Consider the following 18,514-nt stretch of genomic DNA (forward strand, 5'->3'; position numbering starts at 1 on the left):
AGGACCTTAATCTCATCATGAAGGCCTGCCCTTATGACCATGTCTAACCCTAATTACCTCCCAAAGACCCCATTTCCAAATACTATCACCTTAGGAATTAGAACTTCAACATAGTAATTTGGACACAAATATTCAGTCCATAACTAAGTTGTCCTGTGTTTTTTCTGTTATGATTCCCACTCTCCCTCTAATTCTGGTCCCTTCCTTCCCTGTAGGCATACTCTAAGAGAGTTAATGAGAGTTCTGTACACTTCTATACACTTAGTTACATACTTGTTTGGTGTGCTATGATGTATATTTAAAAGGTTATATAAATGATATGTGAGTTCATTCAATTTTTACTCTCTGTGCTCAAAATTACATTTTTGAGACTTATCCATGTGGCTATATGTAAATCTAGCTTATTACTTCAGACTAATGCATCAGTTACTTTATTCCCTTAGTGATTAACAAATTCAACTTTATTTAAAGTTTAATTATTTATTTATTTTGGGAGAGAGAGAGAGAATATCCCAAGCAGGCTGACACTATCAGCACGGAGCCCAACATGGGGCTTGAACTCACAAACTGTGAGATCATAACCCAAGCTGAAATCAAGCATCCAATACTTAACCGACTGAGTCACCCAGGCGCCCCAATAGATTCAACTTTTTGAAAGATAATGTTCTTTTAATCCCTAAAGATTTCAGGAACTTTGATCTCCAAAATGGTGTCATAGCCCACAGTGCTCTTGTACCACAAGTAATAGTGTCAGTCCTTAATGTTTGAATTTCCATCAGATTGTTCTTAAGTTGCTATAATCAAAATGTCTGACATTCAGAATTTCTTTGTGTTTCTTTGTGGGTAGTACTGGCAGTGTGCAGGGGATTAGATCAGAACAAACTAGTACTCTGCCCAGGATATTCTGAAATGAATAGTTGTGAATTATGATTTCATTTGTTCAGGATGTTTGTCTACTTGCTATACTTTTCTTTTCTTGCTTAATTTCAGGACCACTAATTCCTCTAGCTGGAATAATAATCAGACTGATCACTCCAGTCTCAGTGATTCCCAGTTCCTCTTTGGATCACAGTTCTGTCCAGAAAGTTCAGAGACTCTGTCAGCACCCTTGGACTCTGGTGTCTACTTGAGATACCCAAAACAGTCACAACAGAATTCTCTGGACGTGAGTCTCATTTCCACAGTTGCTCTGCATGCATTTCATAGTCATTATGGAGATAAGCTATAAAGACTTATTCTGTTGGATTGTTTTTTAGATTTATACATCTCTAAGGATTACTCTCCTAAATGGATTTGTGCTTGTTTGGTGATTCAGTACTCCGGTAGTCTTGGGATCAGATTTGGTAGTCTGAAATGGAAAAAAATATTAATTTGCAGTTTCTTCTATTACTAAAGCAATATAGAATATTGCCAGTACCTTGACCCTCTTAGAGGGAGCCAAATATTGCATGATATTTTCTTTAAAAAAAATTTTTTTAATGCTTATTTATTTTTTGAGAGAGAGACACACACACAGACAGGGGTGGGTGGGGTAGGGACTGAAAGAGACAGAGACACACAATCTGAAGCAAGCTGCAGGCTCTGAGCTGTCAGCACGGAGCCCGATGTGGGCCTCGAATTCACAAACTATGAGATCTTGACCTGAGCCGAAGTCAGATGCTTAACCAACTAAGCCACCCAGGTGCCCCTGCATGGCATTTTCTAAGACATACTATTGTTTGTGAAAATTTCATAAGAAAGAAGAGCTTTAGAAAAATAGGAATAAATTAACATAAATTTTATTTTATATGGACATTTTTTCCTAAGAAACTTTAGATGCTTTGTGGATTTTAGTCTACTATGCTACATTATTTCCTTGAAGAAGGACATGAGGATTCTGAGGACTTGGTTAGTGAATAAGGGCCAGAATCAAGAATAGAGTCTCGTGAGTCCTCGATTTTCTGAGCCCAGCCTGTCTTCTTTAGTGGGTCAGAAATATTTTTACATATTTATTTATTTTGGTTTAAAACTAGATTTAACTTTATATACAGACTTAACCTGCATCAAACAGAGACTCCATGGATAAGATTAAGTCAGTGCTTTAAGATAGTAGAGTATGTTCTCAGATAAGTATTTTGATACAAAAATTGGTACCCAGTGATATGAAGGAGTATATGTACTCCCTGAATGTTTCAGAGTAAGTGTTGCCTCAAATGCAGGAAATGGCTCACCATATGCCAGCATGCCTACTGTCCAGTCCATGTGAAATTTATTAAGTTTAGTTCAACAGTAATTGAGTTAAACCTATTAATGTGAAAACTTTAACATATCTCAGAGACAGCATAAATAATTCAGTTATTGCCTTCAAATTTGTGCAACTGATTTTTTTTAAGTTATTTAAAGTTTATTTTGTGTGAGAGAGAGAGAGAGAGAAAGAGAGAGCAAGTGGAAGACGGGCAGAGAAAGGTGGGGAGGGAGAGAGAGAATCCCAAGCAGGCTCCACACTATCAGCACAGAGCCCGATGTGGGGCTCAGACTCACAAACCGTGAGATCATCACCTGAGCCGAAATCAAGAGCTGGATGCTTAACCGACTGAGCCACCCAGGCACCCCTGTGCAACTGATTTTAAGCCATCTTAGCTGATATTTTATTTTATTTTATTTTTTTAAAGTAGGCTCCACACCTGACATTGGGCTTGAATTCATGACCCCGAGAGTAAGAGTCACATGCTCTACTGACCGAGCCAGCCAGGCACTCCAATTAGCTGATATTTTAAATATCTCTGTGCTGGTAAGGCATGAACCTTATTAATAAAAACAGTTTCTTTAATATGATTTTCTGATGAATATGGAATAAAAAGGAAATACTACATGCCATATTGTTTTTTAATGTTATTGTTTACACTTAAATGTGACTATATTATGTAGAAAATAGTGAATGCTATAAATATTTGCATGTATGAAATGCTATGTTTTTTTTTTCATTTAACAGAGTGAACCAAGTATTTTCACAAAATACCAGACAAAACCCCAGCTATTTGGAGGAAATACAAATGATAGAGGCTTATTTCCTCTTCCTTTGTCAGTTGGAAAATCAAAGGGCCTCTTGGAACAATTTGAGGAGAAAAAGAAAAGGGCAAAAGACAAATGTGACAGGTATGCAAACCTTTCAAGTGGATGTGACAGCTCATCTTTTCTGAAGGAAACAGAAAATAGAATATTAACGGTCAAGTAATTCTATTTTAGCATATTAGCACTCTTGCCTTTATAGCTCAGCTAATAATTACTCTTTATTTGCTTAGTTGTCAATGTGACTTATGGCAGATTTGAATATGGCTGCCACAGTTCTGGCCCCCCTGAAAAGGACTTTATTAGAGAAATACAATATTCAAGTAATGATGTTTATTCTGCCTAAAATTCTGCCCTTTTATCTTTTCAGATCATCACAATTGGGAAATTAGATAAAAGTTGTTTTATGGTTGGGCACCTGGGTGGTGTAGTCAGTTAAGCATCTGACTCTTGATTTTAGCTCAGACCATGATCTCACTGTTGATGAGTTTGAGTCCTGCATCAGGCTCTGTGGCTGATGGCATGGAGCCTGCTTGGGATGCTGTCTTTCCTTCTCTCTGCCGCTCCTCTGCTTGTTCTCTCTCTCTCTCTCTCTCTCTCTCTCAAAATAAATAAACAAAAAAAAATGTATTAAGGGGTGCCTGGGTGGCTCAGTCAGTTCAGCATCCAACTTCTGCTCACATCATGATCTTGTGGTTTGTGACTTCAAGCCCCATGTCAGGTTCTGCTGACAGCTCAGAGCCTACTTCAGATTCTGTATCTCCCTCTCTCTCTGCCCCTACCCTCACTTGCAGTCTGTCTCACTCACTCTCAAAAATAAATAAACATTAAAAAATATATCTTTTTAAAAAGTTGTTTTTGGGGGCGCCTGGGTGGCTCAATCGGTTAAGCGTCCGATTTCAGCTCAGGTCATGATCTCACGGTCTGTGGGTTCGAGCCCCACGTCGGGCTCTGTGCTGACAGCTCAGAGCCTGGAGCTTGCTTTGGATTCTGTGTGTCTCTCTCTCTCTGACCCTCCCCTGTTCATGCTCTCTCTCTCTCTGTCTCAAAAATAAATAAATGTTAAAAAAAAAACATTTAAAAAGTTGTTTTTGGCACAAAAACAGACACTCGGATCAATGGAACAGAATAGAAAACCCAGAAATGGACCCACAAACATATGGCTAACTAATCTTTGACAAAGAGGAAAGAATATCCAATGGAATAAAAACAGTCTCTTCAGCAACTGGTGCTGGGAAAACTGGACAGTGACATGCAGAAAAATGAACCTGGACCACTTTCTTAACCATACATAAAAATAAACTGAAAATGGATGAAAGACCTAAATGTAAGACAGGAAGCCATCAAAATCCTTGAGGAGAAAACAGGCAAAATCTCTTTGACGTTGGCCGCAGCAACTTCTTACTTAACACTTCTCCGGAAGCAAGGGAAACAAAAGCACAAATGAACTACTGGGACCTCATCAAAATAAAAAGCTTCTGCACAGCAAAGGAAACAATCAGCAAAACTAAAAGGCAACCTACAGAATGGAAGAAGATATTTACAAATGATGTATCAGAAAGGGTTAATATCCAAAATCTATAAAGAACTTCTCAAATTCAACACCCAAAAAACAAATAATCCAGTGAAGAAATGGGCAAAAGACATGAATAGACACTTCTCCAAAGAAGACATCCAGATGGCCAACCGACACATGAAAAAATGCTCCACATCATTCATCATCAGGGAAATACAAATCAAAACCACAATGAGATACCACCTCACACCTGTCAGAATGGCTAACATTAACAACTCAGGCAACAACAGATGTTGGCAAGGATGCGGAGAAAGAGAATCTCTTTTGCACTGCTGGTGGGAATGCAAACCGGTGCAGCTACTCTGGAAAACAGAATGGAGGTTCCTCAAAAAATTAAAACTAGAACTACCCTATGACCCAGCAATTGCACTACTAGGTATTTATCCAAGGGATACAGGTATGCTGTTTCGAAGGGAAACATGCACCCCAATGTTTATAGCAGCACTATCGACAATAGCCAAAATATGGAAAGAGCCCAAATATCCATCGATGGATGAATGGATAAAGAAGATGTACACACACACACACACACACACACACACACACACAATAGGGTATTACTTGGCAATCAAAAAGAATGAAATCTTGCCATTTACAACTATGTGGATGGAACTGGAGGGTATTATGCTAAGTGAAATTAGTCAGAGAAAGATAAATATATGACTTCACTCATATGAGGACTTTAAGATACAAAACAGATGAACATAAGGGAAGGGAAACAAAAATAATATAAAAACAGGGAGGGGGACAAAGCATAAGAGACTCTTGAATATGGAGAACACACAGAGGGTTACTGGAGGGGTTGTGGGAGGGCGGGATGGGCTAAATGGGTAAGGGCCATTAAGGAATCTACTCCTGAAATCGTTGTTGCACTATATGCTAACTAGCTAACTTGGGTATAAATTTAAAAAATAAATTAAATTTAAAAAAAAGTTGTTTCAGGGTCAAGAATGTAGCACATGAATTTTTTTTTCCTTTTTCTTTCTTTCTTTTTTTTTAATATGGAATGCTTCACGAATTTGCCTGTCATCCTTGTTCAGGGACCATGCTAATCTGTGTATCATTTCAATTTTAGTATATGTACTGCTGAAGTGAGCACAGCCCATGAATTCTTTAAAAAGCTGATGCAGACTATTCAGGCTGATTTTCTCACTTTGAAATGTTGGTATTTTTTAAAAAGATTTTATTTTTAAGTAATCTCTATACCCAACATGGGGCTGTAACCCACAACCCTGAGATTGAGTCACATGCTCCACCAACTGAGCCAGCCAGGTGCCGCAACATGTTGGTATTTTTTAAGACAGACCCTAAATTTTACATATAGTCTTAACTTAAGTTTTTTTTTTTTTTAATGTTTATTTATTTTTGAGAGAGAGAGAGAGAGAGACAGAGCAGGAGCAGGGGAGGGGAAGAAAGAGAGGGAGACACAGAATCTGAAGCAGGCTGCAGGCTCTGAGCTGTCAGTGCAGAGTCCCATGCAGAGCTCAAACCCACAAACTGTGAGATGACCTGAGCTGAAGTCAGATGCTTAACCGACTGAGCTACTCAGGCACCCCTTATTTGTTAGTTTTATATTTACTCATTTACCTTAGCAAATACATGAGATAAATTAGGGCTGCTATATTAATTTGTAAATAAATAAGTTGAAGTCACTGAGGATATTAACTTGTTCATTTTTGGGTACTAAGTTATCAGGGCAACATCTTTACATATCATGAAATCCTAACTTTCAAGCACAGATATACTTTATTATTTCTGTGACAGTGAAGATGTATCACTTAGTGTCACCACTACTATTTTTATGTTGAAAGAGCCAGAATTTCTTTAAAAGTTCTTTTGTTTTTAATTTTTTAAACATTTTTTTTTTGAGAGATAGCATGAGTGGGGGAGGGGCAGAGAGAGGGAGACAGAATCTGAAGCAGACTCTAGGCTCTGAGCTGTCAGCACAGAGCCCAACGCAGGGCTCAAACCCATGAACCCTGAGATCATGACCTAAGCCAAAGTCAGATGCTTAACAGACCAAGCCACCCAGGAGCCCCTCTTAAAGAATTCTTAGACTAAGTATCCTTTCTCTTGAATACCTATCTTCCTTTAGTGAGAAAAGCAAAATGCTCTATTTGGAGTGTTTGATTCTATTGGTAAATAAACATTTTCCAGACATTGAGAGACTTCTTTCCCCTAGGAATTCAGGCTCTAGGACCCTACCAGTTTCTCAGAGGCCCCTTTTGGCTATGGTAGGGTACTGCAGATGAGAAGCTATACTCACTTTCTTCTTCAAATAGATCAGTGTTAATTTTTTTCCCTCTGGGCATGGGATTATATCTTATTTGATTAAGATTTCTGCAGCAGGGGCAGGCTGGCCAACTCATTTGGTAGAGCATGTGACCCTTCATCCTGGGGTTGTGAGTTTGAGCCCCATGTTGGGCCCAGAGATTTTTTTTTAATTTATTACTTTTTTAAATGTTTATTTATTTTTGGAAAGAGAGAGAGGCAAACAGAATCCAAGCTGGGGAGGGGCAGAGAGAGAGGGAGACACAGAATCTGAAGCAGGCTCCAGGCACTGAGCTGTCAGCACAGAGCCTGACATGGGGCTCAAACCCATGAACCGTGAGATCATGACCTGAGCTGAAGTCAGACACGTAACCAACTGAGACACCCAGGTTCCCCAACAGAGATTACTTAAAAAAAAAAAGATTTCTGCAGCTAAAAAAGGTTTTTTGAAATGTGAAGTTTATTTCGATATTTTCTTCCTTCCTTGCTCACTCTCCCTATATCATTTCCTTTTTTTTTTGTAGTGAAATGAGTTTCTGTTAACAATTATTTACAAGATAGCAAAAATATATATAACATTTATACAGAGAGAACAAATTATGAGGACTCTGAAGAATCTCCATGAAAAAAATCAAGCTTAAGATATTGACTATTATGTAGGCAACAAAAATCATAATTTTAATAAATTCTGGCAAAAATAAGACCCAAGATTCTAGATTTTAGATTTTTTTTGTCAATAAGTGCTTGTCAGAAATGTGGTAAGAATGGGGTACCTGGCTGACTTAGTAGAACATGCAACTCTTGATGTCAAGGTCATGAGTTCAAACCCTATGTTGGGTGTGGAGCCTACTTAAAAAAAATGTGGTGAAAAGGATTGAGAAATTTTTAAATGAGAGAAAGAAAGCATACCGCTGTAAATATGGAAACATGAAAGTGGTAAGACACGGTGCAGGATTCAAACATAAGAGATGCTACAAACTTATATGACATGGATTTACATATTGTGTTTTGAAAATACATATTTTCCCAAACGTATAGAAAGGGCTTATGGAGGGTAAGAAATCTCAAAAGAAGCCTAAGCTTTCAGATTGCGTTTGTTACGACTCTTTTGGTGACAAATAAAAACTCACCTCAAACTAGCTTTGACAAAACAGAGGATATATTAACTCTTTTAACCAATCTGGGAAGGACAGGAAATGAAATCAAATCAGAATCTCTTTTCTGTGCTTCTCTGTCCATCTATTCTTTGTTATTTCCTGTTAAAGACCAGCTTCCTACCAACACAAAGAATGGGATTCTTTTTCCATTGTTTGAATTTGAAAAATCCTAGTGGAGGCTTCTGGTAGGCTTGCTTAGGTCACAGGGGTGAAAGGAGGGAGGTGTGACCGGAAATCCTCACCAGAACCACTTTTTGGATGCATAAAGAATCAGTTCCCCATTAAAGGAGGACTCTGGGTACACCAGTGGATGGCCATTACCCGGATTATTGTTTTTTGCCTGTAATATTTGAGAAAACAGATTAGTCTCATAACTAATGAATCACCTAAGAATGACAAATAGATTATAAAAATAACCATGTTCTTTCAATAATTGTTGATTACCATAGTGAGATTCTTTCATTCATTCATTAAATAAACACTGTGCTGGGCCCAGTACTACAAACTTGTCTTTGAAGTTGTTAGTCTGGTTAGGAAAACAGGCATTTGTTGGATAAATTATACAATTAGACCAGAGTTATTGTTTGTAAGCAATAGAAATAAGTTCATTTCAATGGAAAAGGAATTTTTTAAGAGAATATTTGAATGGGTTGTGGTTCTGGGTATGACAAAGTAAGCATACTCCATCCCATCTCTCCCACTGAATGCACCTAAAAGCCCTAAATACAGTTCATGTGGCGTTTGAGGACTATGAAAAGTAAATGGTAGCAGGTAGATTGGGGAAGGAAACCTGAATTCAAAGTATGAAAGTTCTGGCTTTGAGTTTCCTGGGGTTTTGTTTGTTTGTTTTTTAAATGTTTATTTATTTTACTTTGAGAGAATATGTGTATGTGAGCAGGGGAGGGGCAGAGAGAGAAAGGGAGAGAGAGAATCCCAAGTAGGCTTCACACTGTCAGTGTGGAGCCTGATGCGACGCTTGATCCCATGAACCACGAGACCATGATCTGAGCAGAAATCAAGAGTCGGACACTCAACTGACTGAGCCACCCAAGCGCCTCTGTTTGTTTGTTGTTGTTGTTGTTTTAATTTTTTAACATTTATTTGAGAGGCAGAGAGAGAGAGAGAGAGAGAGAGCGAGTGAGCGAGCAGGAGTGGGGGAAGGGCAGAGAGAAAGGGAGACACAGAATCCGAAGCAGGCTCCAGGCTCTGAGCTGTCAGCACAGAACCTTGAATTCACAAACCATGAGATCATGACCTGAGCCGAAGTCAGGTGCTCAACCCACTGAGCCACCCAGGTGCCCCTCTGTTTGTTTTTAAGCAAAATTTAAAATGCTTGCTCTGCAACAATCACTGTTAAGAGAATGAAAAGATGAACTGCTGTGCCAGTACAGATTCTGCTGCCCACTCCTGTCCAGTGTAGTAGCCAATGTCATCCTGTACACTTTTACCATTACCCTGGAGCTCTATCTTCCTTCTACTGGAGCCACAGCCACTAGAGAGAGAACTCACGGTCTTTTTCTCCTGACTCCTGGTCTGCAAGTTATATGTGAGAAAAGAACCTAGGCTAAGAAAGCAAGTCCCTGGCACTTCAACCTCTAGAGGAAAAAAGAGGCTCTTCTCCCCAGGATCCCTAACCTGAGGAACTACTTAAACAGAAAATAGAGTCAGATACAAACCAGCCTAAAATGAAGACTCTGGACTTCCTACTCTAAATACAAAGTTGTAAATGGTGTAGTAGAGCCTGCATCCAAATGCTTTGAAGGCATGAGGATTGGCTCCCACCTCTGACTGGGAGAGTCAGGAAAGACTCTATCCAAAGGAGCACATCTAAGCTGAGTGGGAATTTTGGGCAGAGATCTTGCCGTCTGTCAGATTCTCAATCGTGCCTTTTGAATCAGCTTACTCTGTGAACCACCATTAACAACGTTTTATATAACTCTGCTCTATTTTTATGTATTTAAAAAAATAAAAAATGGTATCATTTCCTATGGACTGTTTTTCAATCTGCTTTTTAAATTCAGTAATCTTTAATGATTATGTTTCTGTTTCATCTACAAAATCATTTCTAATGATTTCACTGTATTCTATCATATAGACCTTTCAAATGTTATGTTTTAAATATTTAATACAGCATGAGAGAGTGCCAAGAATACATGATGGGGAAATATTAATCTTTTCAACAAATGGTGTTGGAAAAACTGGATCCATATGCAAAAAAATGAAAAAGGACTTTTATCCTATACCATGCATAAAAATCAACTCAAAATGGATTAAAGACTTAAACATAAGACTTGAGGCTGTAGAAATCCTAGAAGAAAAACATAGGTAAAAAGTTTCTTGACATTAGCTTTCTGAATGATTTGTTGAATATGATACCAGAAGCACAATCATCAAAACCCAAAATAGACAAGTGGGATTACATCAAACTAAAACATTTCTATGCAGCAAAGGAAATAATCAGCAAAATGAAAAGGCAGCCTATGGAATGGTAGAAAATATTTGTAAACCATATATCTGATAAACTGTTAATAAATATATAAGGAACTCCTACAGTTCAAATTTTAAATTTTTTTTTTCAACGTTTATTTATTTTTGGGACAGAGAGAGACAGAGCATGAACGGGTGAGGGGCAGAGAGAGAGGGAGACACAGAATCGGAAACAGGCTCCAGGCTCCGAGCCATCAGCCCAGAGCCTGATGCAGGGCTCGAACTCACAGACCGCGAGATCGTGACCTGGCTGAAGTCGGATGCTTAACCGACTGCGCCACCCAGGCGCCCCAAGAACTCCTACAGTTCAATAGTGTAAAAACAAATAGCCCAGTTGAAAGATGGCCAAAGGAACTGAATATACACATATGTAAAGAAGACATACAATGGCCAACAGGTGTATGAAAAGGTGCTCAACATCACTAGTCACCAGGGAATTGCAAATCAAAACCACAATGAAATATCATCTTACATCAATCAGGATGACTATTATAAAATATTTGTTTGTTTGTTTGTTTGTTTGTTTATAAGTGTTGGCAAGGATGTGGAGAAAAGGGAATCCTTATATATTGATGGTGGGAATGTAAATTGGTGCAACCCCATTTCTAAGTATATGTCCAAAGGAATTATATCAGTATCTCAAAGAGATATCTGCACTGCCATATTCATTTCAGCATTATTTACAATATGCAAGAGATGGGAGTAACCTAAATGTCAATCAGTGAATGAACAGATAAAGAAAAAGTGGTATATACATATAATGGGATAGTCTTCAGCCTTAAAAAAGAAAGAAGTTCTGTCACTTGTGACAATATGGATGAACCTGAGGATGTTATGTTAAATAAGTCAGACACAGAAGGACAAATACAGTTGACCTTTGGACAACACAGGTGTGAACTGTGCAGATCTGCTTATATGCAAATTTTTATATTACAGTATTGTAAATATTTTTTCTTATGGTTTTCTTAACATTTTCTTTTCTTTAGCTTACTTTATTGTAAGAATATAGTATTATTCAGTCAGTATGGCTCAGTCAGTTGAGTGTCTGACTTTGCTCAGGTCATAATCTCTCAGTTCGTGAGTTTGAGTCCCCCATGCAGTTTATGGGTTTGAGTCCCCATCGGGCTCACTGCTGTCACTGCAGAGCCCAGTTTGGATCCTCTGTCCCCCTCTGTCTCTGCCCCTCCCCCTTCAAGGTCTTTCTCTCAAAAATAATAAACATTTAAAAAATACAGCTTGAACACTCACCATTCAGAACAAATGCTGACTGTAAGCAATTGATACAGCTATGTCTTCATGCGAGGTTGCTGTCAGCTCTGCATGTACTATAATTTACTTAAATACATTGTTAATGAACATCTCAATAAGCATATTTGATTCAATAAGCTTCGATCATTTTTTTAAATAAAGATCATTCAATTTGAATGGATTTTGAAACTGCATTAAAAACATTAGCTAGGTAAGCTCCTTGAAGGTAGGGAGTTGAGTTTCACTCCACATCACTAAAACTTATAACCAAAGACCTGTCATAAAAGAGGGCTCAATAAATAGTTGTTGAATAAATGAGTGGATTTTCAAAGCAAAATAATTCAACATAGGGCAGTAAAAAACTTCCTTCCATTCTTAAAAATAGGTTGTGTGTGTGTGTGCGCGCGCGTGTGTGTGTGTGTGTGTGTGTGCGTGTGCGTGTGCGTTTTAGCTCAGATGAACAGAATTTCCCAATTGACTTTTTCTAGAGAAAAGATTAGGTCACAGTTGACTTCCATGAACTTATACATAATATTGGGGCAGATGGGAAATCTCTATTTTTGAGCATTCTTTTTTATTTTATTTTGGTAAAGAATAATAATTGCTTCCAAATGAACAGTAGCTTTTAATGAAAGTTTCAATTATCAAGCACTCAATGTTTTTACTCTCTTTACTAAGCATCTTTTAAGGACTTTGGATAAATCAGAACTTGACATTTCAATTCAGACAAGGTGTAATCAAGGATTAAAAAACAGTTAAAAATAGACCTACCCTATGACCCAGCAATAGCACTGCTAGGAATTTATCCAAGGGATACAGGAGTACTGATGCATAGGGCCACTTGTACCCCAATGTTCATAGCAGCACTCTCAACAATAGCCAAATTATGGAAAGAGCCTAAATGTCCATCAACTGATGAATGGATAAATAAATTGTGGTTTATATACACAATGGAATATTACGTGGCAATGAGAAAAAATGAAATATGGCCTTTTGTAGCAACGTGGATGGAACTGGAGAGTGTGATGCTAAGTGAAATAAGCCATACAGAGAAAGACAGATACCATATGGTTTCACTCTTATGTGGATCCTGAGAAACTTAACAGGAACCCATGGGGGAGGGGAAGGAAAAAAAAAAAAGAGGTTAGAATGGGAGAGAGCCAAAACATAAGAGACTGTTAAAAACTGAGAACAAACTGAGGGTTGATGGGGGGTGGGAGGGAGGAGAGGGTGGGTGATGGGTATTGAGGAGGGCACCTTTTGGGATGAGCACTGGGTGTTGTATGGAAACCAATTTGTCAATAAATTTCATAAAAAAAGGATTAAAAAACAGTTAAGGTAATGGGAGCTATCAGATATATATAAAACATTTCAATATAAAATTATATACAAACAGTATTTAATTTGTATAATATAGTTTCATGTTGGGAACATTGGTTTCCAATTGTACTAATAAGGAGTGAGGTCGTTACATATTATATTTAATAGAGGCTTTCATGGGCAGCATTTTGGTAGCATTATTAGACTTTAGACATCTTTAAAATTTTATGTATTTTTTCAATCAAGTTATTACATGTACATAGTTTTTTAAAAATATAATTAGGATTATAATGAAAAACACCAGGCCTATCTTTATCCATTTCTTTTTTTTTTTTTAAGTTTATTTATTTGTTTTGAGAGAGAGAGAATGAGCAGGGAGCAGGGAAGAGGTAGAGAGAAAGGGAGAGAGAAAATTCCAATCAGGCTCCCCACTGAGAGTGCAGAGCCCAACATGGAGCTCAAACCCACGAACTTATGAGATCATGACCTGAGCCCAAATCAAGAGTCAGATGTGAGCCACCCAGGCACCCCTCTTTCTCCACTTCTAATTCCCTTTTCCTTTTTGCAACCAAATTGCAACCTTTTTAGCTATGACAGTACTTAACCTCCATATATCTTATGGCATATGTTAGATAACTTATATTATCATTTATTGATTTTTCAGCTTCAGAGAATGACTCACTACCCTGGAATAAAAAGTTGCTTCTCTGCCTCCTCCATCATAAACTTCTCCTCTTCCATCATCTCGATATAGTTGTATGGACATTTTCAGTTAAATTACTTTTCTTTTTTAAAAAAAATTTTTGTTAATGTTTATTTATTTTTGAGACAGAGAGACAGAGTGTGAGCAGGGGAGGGGCAGAGAAAGAGGGAGACACAGAATCAGAAACAGGCTCTAGGCTGTCAACACAGAGCCTGACGCGGGGCTCGAACTCACAGACCGTGAGATCATGACCTGAGCTGAAGTTAGACGCTTAACCAACTGAGCCACCCGGGTGTCCCTCAGTTAAATCACTTCTCAATCTTTAAATCCTTATCTGGATAGCCTAGAAAAATTATATATATTATGATTATATTTTCCTAATGTTAAAAATTGTCTTGTTTTCTTTTTTGCTGAGTTTTCTATGTAGGAATCTGTCTTTCCCCAAATTCTACACAGAACTTTTAGTTAAAAAGCTCCTTGTTTGGGGTGCCTGGGTGGCTCAGTTGGTTAAGTGTCCAACTTTGGCTCAGGTCATGATCTCATGGTCCATGAGTTCAAGCCCCACATCGAGCTGTGTGGAGCCTGCTTCAGATTCTGTGTCTCCTCTTTCTCTGCCCTTTCCCACTCATGCTCTGTCTCTGTCTCTCTCTCTCTCTCAAAAATAAATAAACATTAAAAAAATTTTTTAATAAATAAAATTAAATTTGAAAAGCTCTTTGTTTTATATTCAAACACATCAGAAATTCTTTCAGTGTCATTTTCTTCTCAGAGTCATTCTTCCTAATTCTTATCTGAACTTGCTCTGCAGTGCAGCTGTCATTCTGAATCTTCCCTTCACCATTGTCCTAGGCATTCCTACCTCTTCTCTCCAATGTTGGATTCTCTGCTACTTGGATCCTTTTCTTTCTTAGTTTACTCCTTGGATTTGGTGGAGCATATATTCCAGAAACTTCCTGACAACAGATGCATGGCACCTAAGTAATTTTTTGAGAACTTGCATATCTGAAATTCTTTACTTTCCCCTCACACTTGATTGCAAATTAGAATTCTAGATTGGTTCATTATTTTTCTTCAAAATTTCTAAAGCATTGCTCCTATTGCCATATCACTTTATATATTGCTTTTAAGAGATTTGATGCAGGGGGTGAGGGGGCCTGGGTGACTCAGTTGGTTAAGTGTCCAACTTGATTTCTGCTCAGGTCATGATCCTAGCATTGTGGGAAGGAGCCCTGTGTCGGACTTTGTGCTGGGCATGGAGCCTGCTTAGGATTCTCTCTCACTCTGTCTCTGCCCCTCTCCCCTGCTTTCATGCTCTCTCTCTCTCTCAAAAAAAAAAAAAAAAAAAAGATAAGTAAATAAAATAAAATGAAAATTTTATAGAACAATTAGACTGACTTTAAAAGGAAAATGTTAGGGGCACCTGGCTGACTCAGTAGGTTGAGTATCCAAAAGACTTGGTACGAATAGTAGTTCTATTTGGATTTAAAAATTGATGTTTGCGTTTATATTGTGTAGATTAGAGAAACAAAATCTGTAAAATTTTTCATGATAATCCATGTATGAATCTTTTCAAAAGTGGGATATTCATTTGAGGAATAATTGTAATAGTTTCTTTTTCATTAGAAATTACTATTGCTCCCAGAATTGTCTCTACCCATTCTTACAGTCAAAATAATAGTCTTTAGACTAAGATATATCCAGGAATTTTGTACTACCAGAAAGAAATCACTATCTTCTGAAGCCATTGTTGCTATAAAAATAAAAGCTGGCCTGTTTTACTGTAGTAATTACTTGAGTTGCTAAAAATAAAAATTAGCAAAAAAAAAAAATTTTTTTTTAAGTTTTATGTATTTTGAGGGAGACAGAGACAGTGTGAGTTGGGGAGGGGTAGAGCACAGAACCCAATGTGGGTCTTGAATCTACAAAACTGAGATCATGACCTGAGCTAAAAACCAAGAGTTGGATGCTTAACCTACTGAGCCACCCAGGTGCCCCTAATATTTAACCTTTTTAAAGATACATATAGAGTAAATTTTATTTTCTTCTTCTTTTTTTGGTATCTGGCAGGTTTAAATGTTCATTTATTTATTGAGAGAGAGAGAGAGAGAGAGAGAGAGAGAGAGAATGAGGGGGGAGGGGCAGAGAGAGAGGGAGAGAGAGAATCCCAAGTAGGCTCCATGATCAGCTCGGAGCCTGGCACCGGACTTGACGTGGGACTTGATGTGGGACTCAGTCTCACAACTGAGAGATCATGACCTGATCCCATATCAGGATTCAGATGCTTAACCAACTGAGCAACCCAGGTGCCCCTAGAGTAGATTTTAAAAAGAAAAAAGTGGTTTGCTTTGGCAATGGTCATGGAAAGTCTATGTTCTAATTTTTTTATAGCTGGACACTAAGGTTTTTCAGGGTTGAGTCTCCCAGCTCTAACTAAGCACTGTTTTACAGCCTGCCATGTTCATGGAATTGATTCTGGTACATTTTCAGTATTTCACAAAGATTCATTTTCTTTTTTTTCTTGCTCATTCTAGTGAGACTCTATACAACTTCATTTCCCATATCAGAGAAAGCATTCACAAGGTAAGTATAGCTACATGTCAAGAAATTAGAACATTTTACGTTTTAAGAAGTTTAATAGTTACATTGCATTGACCTTAATTCAAATAGAATAGCAAGATTTTAACTTTTTTTTATCATTAAATGACAATACTCCAAGTTAGTAAAATAAGGCAACAGTCTGAATTTTTTCTTAATTTCGGGTTTCTTAGTTGCAGGCATCTGTGGAAAAGTCTGAGGAACATCTCAGTTCAAGAAGTCAATCTATTTTAGATTGTTTGGAGACTGTGGCCAAGACATGTGAGTATCTCGTGTTTGAGGTTATCAGCAGAGGGCACTAGTGAGCAGAGAACTGAACTTTCTGACCCTAGCCATGTTTCTGCCAGTGGTGAGGTTTCACAGTATTTCAGATGAGAGAATGGGTACATAAGGTTAGTCTTGAAGTGATGTGGAGCACGCTGAACTGGATAGTAGGAACCCCTATGTATGGGGATGTTCCTGGTCCTTAGATGCCCTCTGTGAACCACTAATCCTCCACCCAGTAACCCCACTGCCTCTGGGTAGGCTAGCTCTGCCAGATTTCTCATCTCACTGCCTGAAGTGAATCAGCAGCATCCCTGAGTCCCAAATGAATTGCTGGTTATGCTGTCTGTAAAGACATTGTTCCCTTAGGACTTAGAAATAAAGACTCTGCTGACTTTGGAGTTAGAAATACTCCAGTCACCGCCTCTTCTTCTTTCTGTCTTGGTTTCAGTGAGAGCTATTCCGTAGTGAATCACAGCATCTTTCTCCATTTCAGTTATAGTTAGTGGTTTGTAAAGTCCCATGCTCTGCCAAGTAGTGATTTATGTTTAGATAAAACCATGGTCCTGGCTCTTACTAAACAGAAGAGAGCCATAACACAGCTCTCCTTAGGTGGACACCTCTGTAGAACCAACAGCTTCTCAGCTAAATGGCAAGATGATGACTGCATCTGCACTTGTTTGCATTTCTCTGTGTGTTTATTTTTTATTTTAAACAAATTGAAGTCAACTTATTTAAATGCTTTGGGATGGATTGCTCATGATTTACAAAAATTAATGCCTTTGTGTGGCTTAGAAATTAATCTCCATCTGTCTGTAAAAAAAGCACTGTACTGTCTGCTGGCTTCCAACCTGGGTATCCCCCACACAGGGCAACTGTGCATCTGTTTGGAAATCAGTTCTGGAAGCCTGGGACTATTATCCTCACAAGAAGTAACAAGACAAAGAGCAGAAGCAAATCAGGAATGCTTCCTTTGTGTAACATGATAGAATAACTCATTTGGAAGTGTCCAAGGAGAGTACTCTTCTCGCTTTCTACATTTAAAACTAGGTGAAATGCAAAAGGAGGGTTGCAGCAAAAATGTGACATTCTTAGTCCAGTACGGGAAATGGAAGTGCTTAAGTCCCAATACAAGGTCAAGGCAGAGTGAGGACTAGAACTGGGTCTGGCTTATAGTAGGCATAGGGGTCCCAATCCTTCACCCCTGACGGTTCCTTTTTAGAGGGTAAGATTTAGGAGAAGGAGCCACATTGATAGGGAAAACAGTAACAGACAGTGTAGCATCATATTAATTAGAAAGCCAGATCATTCTTGAAAATGAGCACAAGTAGTCTGTCCAGAGTCATTCCCTTTCTTGGTAGGTAGTGATGAGGATCAGGAAGTTAGTCATTGAAAGAGGAACCAGACAAATCCTCTATCATCATCTGGTCTGGCCCAGTCCAGCTGACCTGAAGCCCTGAATTTGCCAGTCAATACATTCTTCATCCCTCAGTATGCACTGACTGTGGCTTGTAAGGGAAAGGGGAAGAGAAAAGATGTTGTATGAAAGTACTCTCTTGTGCTATTATGTAATTGGCGCCTTCACAGAATGAGGTCATGAAATCTTTCCCTAGTCACAGTCTGCCTGTTCAACCAGAAGGATCACTCAAAGGCATCTAATCTAACTCCTCTTGTTCTTTAGCTGAGGACCAAGAACCAGAGTAATAGAATGAATTGCCAAGGCCATTCACATCCTACTTTAGTTTAGGTTTAGTTAGCCTTAGTAGAGAGCAGTACAATCTAATAGGTATCGGTTCTATTGAAATATACGATCATTAGGAAAATAAAAATGAGGGGCTGTACTGA

At 38.3% G+C, this 18,514-nt stretch overlaps 1 protein-coding gene and 1 non-coding gene across 2 annotated transcripts in view; one reads left to right on the forward strand and one right to left on the reverse strand.

The window, feature by feature from the left end:
• The window catches only part of IHO1 (interactor of HORMAD1 1), a 35,780-nt gene that overhangs the window by 9,355 nt on the left and 7,911 nt on the right, over nucleotides 1-18,514 (forward strand). The window contains exons 3-6 of the mRNA XM_043590374.1: nucleotides 991-1,165; nucleotides 2,972-3,135; nucleotides 16,342-16,390; nucleotides 16,579-16,666. Of these exons, the coding sequence (XP_043446309.1) occupies nucleotides 991-1,165; nucleotides 2,972-3,135; nucleotides 16,342-16,390; nucleotides 16,579-16,666 (476 nt within the window). The remainder of the gene's footprint in view (nucleotides 1-990; nucleotides 1,166-2,971; nucleotides 3,136-16,341; nucleotides 16,391-16,578; nucleotides 16,667-18,514) is intronic.
• LOC122488795 lies at nucleotides 5,620-5,723 on the reverse strand. Its single transcript, XR_006298719.1, has one exon. It is a non-coding gene; the product is annotated as a U6 spliceosomal RNA (small nuclear RNA).

Source organism: Prionailurus bengalensis, chromosome A2 (genome assembly GCF_016509475.1).
Source record: "Prionailurus bengalensis isolate Pbe53 chromosome A2, Fcat_Pben_1.1_paternal_pri, whole genome shotgun sequence".
NCBI classification, from domain to species: Eukaryota; Metazoa; Chordata; class Mammalia; order Carnivora; family Felidae; genus Prionailurus; species Prionailurus bengalensis.